A 17490-nucleotide genomic window follows, 5' to 3' on the forward strand; every position below is an offset into this window, starting at 1 on the left:
GAGACCATACTTTGGGGGTTTTATTTTTTTTTTTTTTTTGTGCGGCGAATGGCGATATTGCCACGGAATATAATTCTCCCCCACAACACTTCGTTTTTTAGTGAGACGGTTCCACGGTGAGACTATTTTTATTGAACTGATCCAATATATATTTTTTGTCATAAAGTGATCACTTATAATGTTAAAGTGATCACTTATAATGTTAAAGTGATCACTCACTTTTAAAATAATTTATATTTTATAGTCTTAAGTGATTACTTATAACCTTAAAACGATCAATCATAAAGTAATCAATTAAATAAATGGGCTAATTATATGGCCCGTTTTATGGTGAGACAGTTTCATACAAGACAAGCTGCCACTTACTTCGATCTATTTGCTACATAGTTATGGGTCCATAATTCTATTACACTTATTTTAGATTCACTTCAGACTCAGCGAATTCAAATTTGATTCTAGTGTAACAAAATAAATGGGTTTGGGTCTTGGATTTTCATACTCAAACTTGCCTTGGACATTCTCTCTGAACTCATTAAGACTCAGACCCACTAGATCCGTCAAGTATCTTGTATTTATCTGGACAAAATTTAAACTTATACGCAAGTAACTCATAGATCCATTTTAATACTAATAAAAAATTTAAAATATAAAAGTTTAAGTATTAATAATTAAATCAAGATCCATTTAGAATCATAGATCTATCTGGGTCTGAGTTCGGGTCCAAGTATGGATCCACCAAAGATTAATGGGTAGGTTTCGAGTCCTGATCCGGCTAGACCCCACTCAGACCAAACCCAAAACCATCCCTAAATGCTAGCCATGTTAAAAAAAATCGGACCAGTTTAACTTGGCTCGGTTATCTATTGAGTCAGTATTTTATAACGGTTCATAAAGTAAATATATTTGAAAATAATAAATTATGTACTCGTCTTACTTTTATTAAATTGAGTACTCTTGTGAAATATTATCTCTCGATGAGCTGACCTTAAAATAAAGCACATATATGAATAATTTTATGACTTGGGCTATTCAATCCATGTTTGGAGAACATCTCATGTTCAGATCATCTATTGTAAATTGAATTGGATCATGGATTATAGTATATACTAAGTGAATATTTGTTCCACCAACTATTTCAACAAAATGGATTCTAATCATACAATTTAATAAAAAGATTGGAAAATTCTATATGTCATCTTCATGGTGCCCCCATTAGATGAATGTATTTTATTGGTTGATATTAGCTTACGTGATAAATAAAGTTAACCAACTTTTCATTTTTACTCGTTGGTTAAACAAGTCAACTGATCCAACAAATTGTCAAACACCTCATTTCCTATTTTTTAATTTTTGTGCGTGGTCTCATATTCTTTCTTCTAATCTCATTAACAAATTTATCACTTCCATATATCTCTCAACTAGTCCTTTTTATTTTTATGTTTTATTTTTTCTATAAATAAAAAAAAAAAAAACTAGTTTTGCTATGTCATAGTGATGGATGTTTTAGATGTCGTTATTAAGGTCCATATACTCCATCTATACAAGCAAAATTGTATCATCTCGTTACTTCACGGCGACTAGCCTGCAAAAGTAGGAGGGAAAGTTATATGGATTAAAATTGCAAATCGAACCAGATTAAACCTAATAATAAATATGGTTTGGTGATTATAAAAATGTGGTTTAGAAATTCAAAAACCGAAAAAATAAGGTTCGGATAAGTAAAGACCATAAATTGAATTAGTAGACCGAAATTATTAAAACTTGTATAGATAGGTTCATTTGATGAATAATATCATACCAAAGTCATGCAATCTAGAGCCGTATGCAAATCTCGTTCTCATAAGTCATAACTTATTCTCAATCATTTGACTTCCTCACTTATTCCCAACCTTCAAGAGAGAGAAAGTTAGAAAAAAAACGTATAAGACTCACACATAACCCAGGGGGCACCCTTAGGCTCAGGCCTAAAAATCCACGAAAATTGAGCTTTGACTTGCATAGAAAAATTGAAAAGAATAAGCTAATTATAAACAAAATTTCAAAATAAGCTTCGAAAAATTTTAATTCCCAAAATAAGTATCTCCATAGCAAAGTTGAGGTTGGGTATGTTGGTTGTTACTAACAAGTTAAAAAGAACATAGTCTCCCTTTTGTTTGTTGTTAGTAACATCGAACATAGAATTTTCACCAATTTGTTTGTTCGTTATTATTATCAGCGAAATTACCCAACCGTAGGCTCGAACACAAAGATGCTTATTTTGGAAATTAAAATTTCACGAAGCTTATTTTGGAAATTTTTTAAAATTAGTTTATTCTTTTCAATTTTTCACTTGCATACGCACTTGATGAGGTTCACGATTATCCACCAAAGATTAATTATATACAAGCAACAACCCACTATTTTAATAATGTAAGATCTTTCTCACACGTAAAGTATTCTCAACACGTCACCCTACATGTAAGCCACATCATATCGAAGAACCACCTTCTACTCTAATATTACGTTAAGGTTAGCTTGACTTATTGTGAATGTCAGCATATAATCGAAGAAACACGAGATGCAAACACTCCATTAGCCAAGGAGATACCATCCCAAAAGGCCAAAACCATATGACAATGAGAGAAAAAACTCTAACATTATGTTTGGATAGCAAATTAGGAGAGAAAAAAAAGGAAGGGAAGGGTAAGAGAAAGGAAGGAGAGGAAGGGGAGGGGTAAGGAGGGAGAGTACATCTTGTTTGTTTAGATGGGAAGGAAAAAAGAAGAAGAAGAAGTGTTTTCCTTTTAATCTTTTCATATTAAGAGAGATTATATTCTTAACAAAACTTATATATTTTTCCTCCAATACCCTCCCCTCCAAATCCCCTCATTTTTTGTTATCCAATTAATAGATTCTTTATCCTTCCAAATCTCTTCCCTTCCTTTCCCTCAATTTCTCTCTAGTCAAACATCGTGTAATGACTTATAAAGTGTGTACACCATCTTTAATTCATCAATGTGGGATAAATCATCCCAAAAACCCCCTTCAGTAGCGAATCTCGTTCAATAGAAGTAATCAATTAGGGTAAGAATACCATTTTTTGAATCTACCATTTTAATTTTTGATCGAACCCCTTTAATCAATTAGGAGAGATTGTGTTAACAAAATTTGTTTCCTACAAATTCTTTCCCTTCAAATCCCTTTGGGTGTGTTTGGATGAAAGAAATTGAGGTAAAGGAAGGGGAGAGATTCGGAGGGAGGAAAAATTCCTTGTTTGGATATAGCAAAATGGAAGGGAAGGGATTTGGAGGAGGAAATTAAAGGATTTGATGAATACTTTTTGTTAAGGTTTTAATCTCTTCAAAGTTGGAGAGATTTGATGGGAAACCGCTAATTTTCCTTCCTTTTCCTTCCATTCCCTCCTATACCAAGGCCTCAAACAAGCACCAAGAAAGTGGTTCTCCAAACTTTTTCTTGCCCTCAAATCATTTGGCCAATCCCGATCCAAAAATGATTACTCTCTCTTCTATAACAACACAACTTATTCACATATATTGTTGCTTATCTATGTTGATGACCTTATTCTTGCTGGTAGTGATTCACTCGTCATCCAAAAAACCAAGCAATTTCTCTCCTCTAAGCTTCATATAAAAGATTTGGGGATTCTAAGATATTTCTTGGGGCTAGAGATCGATCACAATGCAACAGGATATTCCTCTCTCCGCATAAAATTCAATATCTCACTGACCTTGTGCAAGAATGCCACAAGTCTAAATCCAAACCTCTAAAACTACCCCTAGACTCCAACATCAAGTTTAAAACTAACAAAGGACACCCTCTTCTAGATCAGCCCATTGGCTAGCTAATATATGTCACAATCACTCACCCAGAACACTTACAGTCAATTCATGCACAAGCCAACCACCTCGGGCGGCAAAACAGCTCTTGAAGCACCTCAAGAAAAATAAAGCACATATCATTCTTGCCTCAAATACATCACCAACTCTAGCAGCATATTGTGATAGTGACTCGAGAGGGTGTCCTTTCACTTGGAAAAGCACCACTAATTTTTGCAATCTACTTAGATCTTCTCTATCTCCTGGAAGTCCAAGAAACAGTCTATGAGTTGCTCACTCATCTGCGAATGCTGAGTATCGAGCTCTTGCTCTTACTACTACGTGAAGTTTTGTGGTTAAGGAAACTCTTAAAAGACCTAGGCTTACGAACATTGGGTCCTAGACTTATTTGATTTGATAATAAGGTTGAACTCTCTAATGTTGCTAACCCTGTGCACCATGAGTGAATCAAGGATGTGGACTTGGATAGTCATTTCTCATTTCAGGAGGGAAAGCAATCCACTGGCGCCATAAAGAAAACATACATTCCCTTGAAGCAACAAATTGCAGTTATCTTCATCAAACAGCTCTCAGTCAATCAGCACAATCATCTCCATATCAAGCTTGGAGTTCACTCTAACATTCCACTCCAAGCTTGAGGGGGAGTATTGAGGAATATTCCCTCTTCATGCTCTTTTATTTTGTGTATTTTTTGGTGCCTTGCTCTCCAACCCTATGGTCCCTTTCTTATTGTCTTCTGGTCTTGACACCCTTTTTAGGATCCTTTCCATGTATATTTTTGTTATGCTTTATGATTTTGTTTTCTAGTAAAAAGGGCACGTGTCCTCTTGGTAGTGGTCAAGGTTTGGTCCTTTTCCTTGTATATATTACACAGTTTCCCCCTCTTGCTTGATAGAATGAATGAAACATTGAAAGAATCATTCTCTACCATTTCCTCTGCATTTGCATGAATCATCGGTACTCCTTAGATGTGTTCATTCCAATCATTCTCTAACATTACAGTAATAACATGTCTTCCCCGTAGTCCTACCAGATCCCTCATTACCGTTTCCAGCACCCGACCCAGTATTGTTTCCCTTGTTAACCCCCTTCTTCCTTTTAGATTTCCCAGACTTAACAAACAACCCACTGCCACTCTCCCCGTTATCACCTATAGCTTTCCGACGAAGTTCCCTAGTATGAAGTGCTGCCTTCACTTCTTCTAGGGTCAAAGAGTCTTTACCAACAACAAAAGACTCAACAAAATTCTTATAGCTAGACGGTAGAGACACAAGTAAAATCAACGCTACATCCTCATCATCTATTTCGACATCTAAGTTACGTAAATCCAGTAACATAGAGTTAAGTTTTTCAAGATGTTCCCGTAAGGGAGTACCTGACTGCATTCGAAGGCTGAACAACCGCTGCTTCAGCAATAATTTGTTGGTCAGCGACTTAGTTATATACAATGACTTCAATTTCATCCATAATTCCGCATCTTTTGCCTGATCAGCGACCTCCATGATGATATGATCATCCAAACATAGCAAAATGGTAGAATGAGCCTTTTCCTCCATTACTGCTAATTACTCGTCAGTTAATCCGTCTTCTGACCCCGCAGTAGTAGTCTTTGGAGCCAACGGACGCCAAATTTGCTGCTGTTTCAACAGAACCTTCATCTTTATTTTCCATAACCGAAGCTATTTTTCCCGGTAAATTTCTTGATTCTTATTCTAGAATCTCCAGCCATTGTTTCACTCAAAAACTCAGGACTTAAACCTGAGCTCTTGATGCCAATTGTTGTGCGACAGCGGAAGCAAGGTCGATGAACAATAATGAAACAATAAGAAATTAAATGCAAACAATAAGAAAATGACACAAGAGATTTAACGTGGTTTACTATCAATGTGATAGCTACGTCCAGCGGCACCGAGATCAAATAATTTCACTATGATCGCAAAGAATTTACAAGATGAATTACAATCACACTCACAAATTATAATCGCTCTCTTGTGATCTCTCTCAATTTGTGAATCTTAATGTATTAACCCTAAAATGAGAGTTTAGATACTAGTTCCCAATAAAAGGAAGTTATTACATAATAAACACAAAGTAACCGGCCCGAAAGACACCTCCCGTGAAAAGAAACCGCCATTTTGCGAGCCGCGGAATGAAGATAGAACGCACTCCGCACCCTACAGACCTGGACAGCAGCCCCTCCGCGCCCCGCGGACTCACACTGCAGCTCTTCCATGACTCTTCTCTTGATTCATCTACTTCACCACTCAATGGTGCTACTAGTTGGAGTCACCATACTCAACAACATGGGTGTTTTCTGCTTGGAATGCAAAAGCCAATTATAATTTTTCCTGAATGTCATAAAAAGCCACTTATAACCATTTTCTCGGTCGTAAGGATCCGAGTCGACATATACCTGAACTTACATAACCAAATTTGATTTTACTCGCTTTAAAAATAGATTTACAATAATGTAAAAACCAACGTGGACACAAGACTTATTTTTTACCCAATTCGAAACACCTGAACTGAAACCATTCCATGATTGGAATGAACACATCTAAGGAGTACCGATGATTCATGCAAATGCAGAGGAAATGGTAGAGAATGATTCTTTCAATGTTTCATTCATTCTATCAAGCAAGAGGGGGAAATTGTGTAATATATACAAGGAAAAGGACCAAACCTTGACCACTACCAAGAGGACACGTGCCCTTTTTACTAGAAAACAAAATCATAAAGCGTAACAAAAATATACATGGAAAGGATCCTAAAAAGGGTGTCAAGACCAGAAGACAATAAGAAAGGGACCATAGGGTTGGAGATCAAGGCATCAAAAAATACACAAAATAAAAGAGCATGAAGAGGGAATATTCCTCAATACTCCCCCTCAAGCTTGGAGTGGAATGTTAGAGTGAACTCCAAGCTTGATATGGAGATGATTGTGCTGATTAACTGAGAGCTCTTTGATGAAGATAACTGCAATTTGTTGCTTCAAGGGAATGTATGTTTTCTTGATGGCGCCAGTGGATTGCTTTCCCTTCTGAAATGAGAAATGACTATCCAAGTCCACATCCTTGATTCACTCATGGTGCACAGGGTTAGCAACATTATAGAGTTCAACCTTATTATCAAATCAAATAAGTCTAGGACCCAATGTTCGTAAGCCTAGGTCTTTTAAGAGTTTCCTTAACCACAAAAATTCACGTAGTAGTAAGAGCAAGAGCTCGATACTCAGCATTCGCAGATGAGTGAGCAACTCATAGACTGTTTCTTGGACTTCCAGGAGATAGGAGAAGATCTAAGTAGATTGCAAAAATTAGTGGTGCTTTTCCAAGTGAAAGGACACCCTCTCGAGTCACTATCACAATATGCTGCTAGAGTTGGTGATGTATTTGAGGCAAGAATGATATGTGCTTTATTTTTCTTGAGGTGCTTCAAGAGCTGTTTTGCCGCCCGAGGTGGTTGGCTTGTGCATGAATTGACTGTAAGTGATCTGGGTGAGTGATTGTGACATATATTAGCTAGCCAATGGGCTGAGCTAGAAGAGGGTCTCCTTTGTTAGTTTTAAGCTTAATGTTGGAGTCTAAGGGTAGTTTTAGAGGTTTGGATTTAGACTTGTGGCATTCTTGCACAAGGTCAGTGACATATTGAATTTTATGCGGAGAGAGAAATTTCCTGTTGCATTGTGATCGATCTCTAGCCCCAATAAATATCTTAGAATCCCTAAATCTTTTATATGAAGCCTAGAGGAGAGAAATTGCTTGCTTTTTTGGATGACGAGTGAATCACTACCAGCAAGAATAAGGTCATCAACATAGATAAGCAACAATATATGTGAATAAGTTGTGTGGTTGTAGAAGAGAGAGTAATCATTTTTGGATCGGGTGTGGCCAAATGATTTGAGGGCAAGAAAAAGTTTGGAGAACCATTTTCTTGGTGCTTGTTTGAGGCCATACAAGGTTTTTTGAGTTTGCATACTTTAAAGGTTTGAGGATTATTGTCTGGTTCATGGGCAAAAATAGGAATGCCTAACCCAATATAACTAGTAGGGGTTTTTGTGTAGACGGTTTCATCAATTTCTCCATGGAGGAAGACATTTTTAACATCCATTTTTGACAATTCCGATATACTGATTGTTGCAATGGCAAGGAGAGATATGATGGTGGTGAGTTTAGCAACTGAGGCAAATGTCTCTTTATAATCAATGTCTTGAGTTTGTCTGTTTCCTTTCAATGCTCCCATCCGGCTGGTACTTGGTTTCGAACAACCGTTTAGTACCAATAGGCTTTTAACCAGCTGGAAGGTTGGTTATTTGCTCGAGCAATGAGGCAGGCTTTTCATTCATAGCTATAATCCAATGAGGATATGCAATAGCTTCTTTGAACATTTGAGAATCTCGATTATGATGAAGGTTAATCATAAAATTGGAGAATTGAGGGTTGACATAGGTAAGAATCTTGTTATTTATTTGGTAGGCTATTTTGGACAGATTTGTAATTGTGTTTGTAGGGCTAGGCAGTGAGTCTGTGATGTAATCTTGGAGCCAAGTTGGAGGTTGAGGGGGCCTACTAAATTTTCTTTGGGTTTGAGAAGGAAAGGTTTTAATTTGTGGCTGGGAGGGTAAAGTTGTTGGTGATGCAGTTGATGTTGTGGATAAGGGTGGGAAAATAGGTGAGTTTGGGGGTGAGGCTTCTTTATCATCATATAGTTGGATGAGTGATTTTGTGTTCTTGAGAGGGAGGAATGAGTTGATAAGAGTTCTTTGGAGAGAGTGTATGGGAATATATGTTCATAGAACTTCGCATCCTTAGAAGTAAAGACTTGATTGGTGAGAAGGTTGAGGAATTTATAAGCTTTTTGGGGAGAAGGATATCCAAGAAAGATGCATGGCACTCCCTGGGGCTTAGTTATCTATGTTGGTGTGAGGATTGTAAGCAAGACTAAAGCAACCAAAGGTTTTCATAGTGTTGTGGTTTGGACGTTTGTGGTGTAAGGTTTCAAAAGGTGTTTTATTGGCTAGGATTGGGGTAGGTAAGTTTTTTTTTCTTTTTATGTTTTTTATTTTTTTACGTTTTTATTTATTTTTTATATGATATAGGCAAGTGTAAGAACACAATCTCTCCAAAAAAAATTTTGGAAATCTTGTTTGAAACCTGAGGCACCTAGTCATCTCGAACACATTTTTGTGCTTCCTCTTAACCCTTTCATTTTGCTAAGGCCTATCCGCCAAGATGTTTGGTGGACAACGCCATAATTTGTAAGGAGTGTTTTGCATTGATCATTCCTAAACTCAAGGCATTATCAGATCTCACCATATTCACTTGCATTCCAAACTAAGTGTGAGCAATTTTCACAAAATTCTGTGGTGCTTGAAATGCATATAACTTGTGTCTATAAAGAGTTACCCAAGTTGTTCTTATATTTTCATTTACAACTATTTGGAAAAAAACTATACATTCCCTTTGTTTCCACTCAGCAGGGGCTCATATATTTATATGCAAGAGTTTAAAGGGATAGCTAGCATGTGATGTACTGATAGGGTATGGTTGTTTGGTCATTTTGCTCATTGGACATATCCAGCAAGTATTCTATGTACCATCTTCCTTTACACAACCTATATGTTTCAACTTTTTTAATGGAGCATGCCCAAGTCATTATGCCATAGGGTATTGTTACTGAGAGTGTGTTGCTGCACCACACCATTTTCTATTTCAAAGACTGTACTGTAGAAAATTGTCTTGAGATTTCACTCAACGTTTTGATGGTGACATTAATTTTTCCATCAAGGAGATAGTACAACGCATCTTTTCTTTCTCCTAACCCCCTTATTTTTTGAGTCACGTTATCTTGAATCACACAATAGCCATCATAAAAATGCACTTTACATTTATCATTTTTAGCCAAATTACTCAGAGTAATTTTACTCGCAAAGAGTAAGTTATGCTTAAACTCCAGAAAAATTGAAAAATCACTCAAACACATCCTAGTTTGAAAAGCAACATTCCCAAATGTAGAAATATTTGATGTTTTATAATATCGGACGTTGATTTTAGTTCCTTGTCTACATTTACAACATTCACCATTCTATTTACCTTACCACACATATGGTCCAAGGCTCTTGAATCTATGATCCATTTCGGATTTTTAGCATAAACATTATAACATGTCATCATAGCATTATAAAACTCAGCATTTGTCTCTATGGTTGTTTTTTTGCCACCATTTGAGCCTCCTGGAAGATTCTTTAGGAGGTGCTCTAGTTGTTGTACTATGATTCCTGATGCATTTAGAGATTCACTATCACCTTGGGGATTTGCTGCTGCTTTGTTTGGAACATATCTCCTGTTCCTTCCCTAGTTATTGAAGGATTGATTGCTTCTCTTGCTGGTAGTGGACCCTATTCCTCCTCCGCTTCCTTTGAATGGTTTCTTGTGTATGGGATGCCATTTAGGGTATCCAATAACTGACCAACATCTCTCATTTGTGTGCCCTTTTACACCACGTGCTGAGCACACCTCAACATCATTTAATCATCTGCTAAAGACTTCAATGTTTCCTGCTGTTGATCATTTAATACACTACTTTGAGCAACTTTAACAGTAGGAAGAGTAGGCATCATTAACAATAGCGGTCCATAAATTTCATCCACACCATTCGGAAACTGAAACAACTTTTTCTCCTCTATCCGGTGAATATGATTTGAGGGAGTGGGTTCAAGGATTCTAGTTCTTCTCATTTTCTTCTCATTATCATATAATACTCAATGATGCTTATACCAACTTGTCTACTTTATCTCTCACTAGTGTCCCTTTCATGAAACCTATCTTTTTTTTAAAGATAGAGGTATTTCCAATGACCTTTTCCATCTACTATAATTACTGATTCCTTCAAGGTTTTCTACACTTACAATGTTTGGACCATTAGATCCATGAAGATAAAAGAGGGTTTTGAGGGTTTATTTATTTTTTCCATCAAGAAAGTTAGAAAGAAAGGAAGAAAGTAGAGAAAAGAAATGGATGAGAGAAGAGGGGAAGAGATGAACTTTTTGGGGTTAAAAATTTCAAAGTTGCTGCAATTTACATCAATGGCTCTGATACCATAATAATTTACGCAAATGTAGAGGAAATGGTAGTATTCATTAATTCTATCAAGCAAGAGGCGGTAGTTGTGCAATATATACAAGGGGAAGGACAAAACCTTAACCACTAACAAGAGGACTCATGTTCCTTTTACTAGAAGACAAAAGCATAAAGCATAATGCATAGCAGAAATATACATGGAAAGGATCCTAGGGAAGGTGTCAAAACTAGAAGACAATAAGAAGGGGACCATAGGCTTGGAAATCAACGCACCAAAAATATACAGAATAAGAGAGCATGAAAAAGGACTATTACTTAATAAGTACCTTATACTATACGTATACTATTAGAACTTGTTAGGATCCCTTTGCTAAGTCAGGGTTTTTGAATTTGAAATTTATGTTGCTTGTAATCTTTTGATATGGTTATATCAAGTTTGCTTATTAACTTTTTATTGAAAGTGAAAACCATACCCTTCAGAAAGGTGATGGAAAAATGATTTAATTTTGGGTACGCAACCAAGCTACTACTATTATGTGTCCTACATTATCCTTTTGGGTCACTGAGACCAGTAGGAGAACGGAATATTTTTTCAGTGTACCATATTGAAAGTGTTAAGTTTCATTTCTTATGGATTATGTTACAAGCACAGTTAAGATAGAAGGCCGTGGAAACTAATCAATTTGCTCTTGCTATGGCCATAATTACAAACAAAATATCGCTATTTTTAATATTCTATCACTAGACTGTATTTATAAGTTATTAAGCAGCAAAGATGTTATTGTGAGGTGTACCGTGTACTGTGTACCGTGTACCTATAACCAGATCTATGTTGGGAGTTTTATATTAAGAACATAGCTAAGATAACCTATTTTATGTGTCTAAAATATTACCCTCGTTTTTATTTTGTAATTTCAATGTTGCTCTAGAAAATCTCTCACATAAAGGGAATTTTTCCCTTAACCTTACAGTAACTGTTGAATTTCTTCAACCAGCAAGTAGTTATCATCTTCGTTACAGAAAATTCATATATTTATCTTTTGATATTTAGATCAATTATCTTAATATCTTCTATTCAAAAAACAAAAAAAAAAATTAATATCTTTGTTTGTCTCTAGACAGGTTCTGGGAAGACCTTGACATATCTACTTTTAGTATATTCAACAATCAATACCCAAAAAGCTTATGTTCAAGCATTAATTGTGGTGCCAACAAGGGAACTTGGTATGCAAGTAAGAAGTTTTTTACGCTTACTCTTTTGTTACACAATATCTGTTTGTCCAAGAAGAGGAAGTAGATGTGGTTTCATGATGATGTTTACCTACCTATTCCTTTTGGGCTTTGCTGATTTTGCTTTGTGTTGATAATTAAGGTTAAAAAAGTTGCACGAATGTTGGCAGCAAAGCCCACAGATAATGGATCAGAGGAGCAGAAATCATGCACGGTCATGGCCCTATTAGACGGAGGAATGTTGAAAAGGCACAGAATGTGGCTAAAGGTTCCATATCCACTAGTTTGGTTAACCATTTTACATTTGAGCATAACAGAAAAATCTTTCATTGACGAATTTCTATTAAGCATTGGTATATATTGAATAGTGGTATTCAGTTTTGTGACTTGATTTTTTAATTGTATGTTTACTTCCTACAACAAAAAAAAACATTTTGTATATGGTTTAGTAGCAAACGGTCTTATATCTTTCTGTATTTTAGGCAGATCCTCCAATCATTGTGGTGGCTACTATGACAAGTTTGTGTTAAATGCTTGAGAAACATGCTTTAGATCTTGGCGCAATGAGAGTTCTCGTAATTGATGAGGTAATTGATTTTTTAAAAATTTATTCTTTCCTCTTTTGCATAGGTCTGGAACTCAGTGGATGATATATTTTTTTAACTTCTATAACCTGTAGTTTTTTAATCTAGGCTTGTGGAAATAATCAGTTGCCACTTGCCATTACCATAATTACATTCTTCAGAGTTCCCAAGAAATTAATGCCTTGTTTTAGTAGTTAACTAGTCATAAACTGCAGGAAGCTTATCGGGACTGTTGATTACTGATTATCACATTTAATGAGCTGCCATAATGAAATTTGGAATTGAACTATTGATTCCACCATATATTTCAATAATGCATTTGCTGTAGTCTTCTGGCAATACATTAACTAGTTTGACAGTATTTGGACATCCATGATTGATACAATTGTTGGACCAGCCTACCTTATTTTGATTCACTTCAACCCCCTAGTGGTACGTATAAAACAGTGATGTTCTCATGCATTAGAATGCAGCAATACTTTAATGCTACAATTTTCTTATATATTGTAACGTGATTGAGAATGCTTTCTGTTTATTTCAATTGTTGAATTGTTTTTTATCTTCCAAATAGTTGCTTATATATATATATATATATATATATATATATATATATATATATATATATATATATATATATATATATATATATATATATATATATATATATATATATATATATATATATATATATATATATATATATATATATATATATATATATACATATATATATTATCTCAGGTTGACTTCATGTTTAATTCCGCCAGACAAGTTAGTTCCCTGCGAAAATTGCTAACATCTTATTCATCATGTCAATCTCGCCAAACTGTATTTGCCAGTGCATCGATTCCTCAGCATAGGCACTTTCTGCATGAGTGTGTACAGCAGAAATGGACCAAAGTATGCAAATCTAGTTTCTGTAATCCATGTGAATTACTCTAGATTTACACTCTTCTGATTTAAAAATTGATCTAACAGCTACAGTTAACGTATCTCCTTTTTCGGGTTTTTCTTGTAAGCAGAGCAATGTTGTCCATGTCCATGTTAATCCAGTTGAACCGATGCCTGCACGCCTGCATCATAGATTTATGGTAATGACAAACATTTTCTTTTGTGTTCTCCGTGGGATAAGCAGAATGGAATACAGTTAATTAATGTGGTGATAGTTTAGTCATTTGTTCAACTAAGCTGTGTGGTGCTTCACTGCTTCTATTGTGATAATAGCCAATAATGTGATGATCAATAGTCTGAAATTTCATGGAGGGATGCAACTTTCATAAAAGATATGTGGTAGAGTATATAACATACGCTAGGGCCTCAAGCAACATCATAAGCTTTGGTTGAGTTGGTTTCTTGAACTCATAACCTGATACCATGTCAAGGAACCAACTAAACGAAAAGCTCAACCTGATGTTTGAGGCCCTAATATATGTTATGCACTATCAATATGCTATCTATATGTATATGTTATAACTTATAGTAGATGGTGGGTAAACTTCTCATGAGGCAAAAGGACCATATGCACAAACACACATTACATGCAAACTTACATATACAAGAACAAATTTAGAATTATAGCTCAAAATTGTTGTGATAGACCTTGGGCATGACAAAACAATAAGAAAGAAATATTATTTTAGCTACTAGGTTCACATTGGTTTGGTCATGTGCATAGAAAGATTTTACTTGGGTTTCATCATGTGCAAAAATTAAAAAATGCACCATTGGAATAGTTGGAGGTTGGAACTTTAAGGAGATGGAAGAGGAATAGATAGGCCGAAGATGACATGGATATCATGAGTTAAGAATGACGTGATAAATTAGGATTTTCTGAAGTATAATAAATACTATAGTACTTCCATATTAAGCTTATGAGCCACACCATAAAAATATGGAAGAAGAAAACAATTTATCTGATGTGGCGACAACCTGCACATGGTTCTCATTGATTCAATGAAGACATGTGACAAAGTATCAAGGGAGGTAAATTGGATTTTGAAGGTTTAAATTTAAACTTTGAACACATGAATTTTCTCGATAATCAGAGATTGGAGAAAGAAAGAGGGAGAAAAAGAGGACCCTTGTTATTTTTAGGTAAATAAAGATATACATATAAAAAGAAAGAATCTTGTTATTCTTAAGCCTAAAAATTACCAAATTTGTTAATTTTAGTTAGAAGTCTCCACAATGCACCTGAATTAGGTGTTTACATAAAAACAATAGTGTCACTTATTTTAATTTATATATTTCTTTGTAATGATAGTTACATCATATTTTTTCGGCTTGTCAGTAGTGAATGACTTTTACATGCTCATGCTAAAGTCAAATGACTATAGAATAAAATAAGAACTATACTATGACTAGCGATTAGTGGATACATGTATCGGGTAGAAACCTTGCTTAGACGTGACTCAGTTACAACGGGCAAGGTTCTTTAGAAGTATGTAGAAGGGTAACAGGAAACCCCGTCGCCTCTATTGTTAAATCCGTTGTAAATTTTTTAAAATATCACAATTGATCTACACCATTATATTCAGTGTATTTCGTTCATATGAACTATGATTAGGGTCTAAGGAGGAAAAGAAGGCGGCAACTCATACCTTTAAAGAGAATGCAACTTTAAAAGATCACAAATAAGGTGTTTATTTCTTGATTTTATTTTATTTTTTAATATAAATTAAATGAATTTGTTAGTTTACTCAATTAGCGGATCATTAGATAGATTCCGCTGCTATGCATTGTTCAGGATAAAATCAGCCAGTCTTTTGAGAGACTGTCTCTCTGAGAAACATCTCTCAGGCACAGCCCAAATGTATATTCTTACTCTATATTTTTTTTTATAAACCGACCCAATTAAAGACGGACTCTCAAACAAACCATTTCTTAATTTGTATTACTTTAAACAAAAAAAAAATAAATAAATAATCTGTAGCCCTTGTTTTTTCCTCACTATAAAACAACTTTCTCTTACTTTTTTTCTTTGAAACAATTTACAGTTTTCCCTCTGAAGATAAACAATACAGTTCTGTCTCTAATTTTCTTTCGTTTTCTCAACTTTGGCAATCTTTCATAACAATGGCATCGCCTTCATCCGAGAAGGTAATAACTCTAAGGAGTTCAGATGGACAGACATTTGATGTGGAAGCAAACATCGTCGGATCGCAAAGTCCATTGATTAAGAACCTTATCGAGAATCACATCGACACCAATGGTGTTACACCGCTTAAAGTTCGTGCAGACATTCTGACGCACATTCTCAATTACTGCAAAAAACACGCAAAACAGGATCCACCTATAAATGATGAAGAACTCAAGAAATGGGACGAAGAATTCATCAAATGTAATCAGAGTATCTTGTTTGATCTGATTATGGCTGCTAACTATCTTCTTATGGATTCTTTGATTGATTTGACTTGCCAAACAGTGGCCGACATGATTAAAGATAAATCTGTGGAGGAAATCAGGGAAGTTTTCCAAATCAAGAATGATTTTAAACCTGAAGAAGAGGAACAAGTACGAAATGAGAATTCATGGGTATTCGAGTGATTCTGAAGCTAAGATTGATTTCTTGTTCTTGCCAATTGGGTAAACGAATTAGTGGATTCTGTAGCTACGATTGATTTCTAGTTCTTGTGAATTAGGTAATTGAATTTGTTTATTCTGTAGTTAAGATTGATTTCTAGTTCTTGTGAATTGGGTAATTGAATTAGTTGATTTTGTAGCCAAGATTGGTTTCCAGTTCTTGTTGATTGGGTAATTGAATTAGTAGATTCTGTAGCTAAGATTGTTTTCTTGTTCTTGTTAATAAATGCAAGATTCATGTCTGATTGTCACAATAAAATTCAATTCTCTTTCTGTATATAGAAATGGTTTTGTTTTGATATATTGGATCTTGATATTATGAATTTTTTGACAGCTGCAAATAACCATTGTTCATTATCATCAACCCAATATGGTCAATTTTTCCTCAAAAGATAGAGCCCTGCATAGAGACGAATGTGATTAACGTTGCCTCGAGATCAAAACTACCTTTTAGAAAAATAACATCAGCCTATTGTGATTGATGGGATAACACATTGAATGCATTGGATTGTGGGTTTTTCTATCCTTTCAATAGTAACACTTTTGTATCCCTTTATCATCTTACACTATATATATGTGCAAGTTCCAGAATACTTTGATAGTGAATGTAATAGAAGATAAACCGATATAAGTTTATATTTTATACTACTTTTCTCTTTATATTCTCCGTATCTTTTAACACGTTATCAACACCATTTTTTGCTCTCAAAAATCCAAGAAGGTAATTTTTTTTTCAAACACTATAACATTTTTTTTAGCCACAATATGAACCAACAATCAAACGGTATCAATATTATTATTCAAGGTGTTACTAACACCGTTCTATACTTTATCCTTGAAGAAAATTGTATATCTGTTACTACCAACCCAGCTAATAGTGATTCAAACCAACTGCGAAGACATAATTCAAATAATACCCATATAAATGAAAACTCAATGCCAAGTCCCAATAATGCAGCTAATCCACCATCACAACCATCTACTAATCAGCCACCACAATCTACTGATAACCCATCAGTCCAGCCTACTAATGATCCTACAGTCCCACAAGAAAGTAATAAAAGAAAAAATGACGAAGGCGAAGAAACTAGTAGTAAACGTTTTCAAACTATTAACCCATAAATAATTTACTTTAATAATGTCGTTTAATTTTTATGTTCGTTTTTACTTTTTCAGCCG

General features: G+C 35.0%; 1 protein-coding gene across 5 annotated transcripts; it reads left to right on the plus strand.

Annotated features, from left to right (window-relative positions):
- Positions 1–8586: 8586 nt before the first annotated feature.
- Positions 8587–17001, plus strand: LOC130816097 (SKP1-like protein 12). 5 transcript variants are annotated; one of them, XR_009042701.1, is made up of 7 exons: positions 8587–8867; positions 12034–12147; positions 12288–12732; positions 13471–13629; positions 13752–13820; positions 15829–16370; positions 16646–17001. XR_009042701.1 is itself a non-coding variant. In XM_057682709.1 (7 exons), the coding sequence occupies exons 4-7, from the start codon at positions 12676–12678 to the stop codon at positions 16273–16275; spliced, it is 732 nt and encodes a 243-aa protein (XP_057538692.1). In that variant the 5' UTR covers positions 8587–8867; positions 12034–12147; positions 12288–12413; positions 12628–12675; the 3' UTR covers positions 16276–16612. The 5 variants fall into 5 exon arrangements, 4 of the variants coding, with proteins under 4 accessions (XP_057538692.1, XP_057538701.1, XP_057538673.1 ...); XM_057682709.1 differs by lacking the exon at positions 16646–17001 and having other exon boundaries at positions 12288–12413; positions 12628–12732; positions 15829–16612; XM_057682718.1 differs by lacking the exon at positions 16646–17001 and having other exon boundaries at positions 12288–12413; positions 12632–12732; positions 15829–16612.
- The last annotated feature ends 489 nt before the right edge of the window (positions 17002–17490 follow it).

Source organism: Amaranthus tricolor, chromosome 1 (genome assembly GCF_026212465.1).
Source record: "Amaranthus tricolor cultivar Red isolate AtriRed21 chromosome 1, ASM2621246v1, whole genome shotgun sequence".
NCBI lineage: Eukaryota > Viridiplantae > Streptophyta > Magnoliopsida > Caryophyllales > Amaranthaceae > Amaranthus > Amaranthus tricolor.

Coding starts and splice junctions, on each gene's coding strand:
- LOC130816097 (XM_057682690.1), top strand. CDS start 12,676: ATGCTTGAGAAACATGCTTTAGATCTTGGCGCAATGAGAGTTCTCGTA. Junction 12,733..13,470: donor GAGTTCTCGTAATTGATGAG/GTAATTGATTTT, acceptor ATATTATCTCAG/GTTGACTTCATGTTTAATTC. Junction 13,630..13,751: donor TACAGCAGAAATGGACCAAA/GTATGCAAATCT, acceptor TCTTGTAAGCAG/AGCAATGTTGTCCATGTCCA.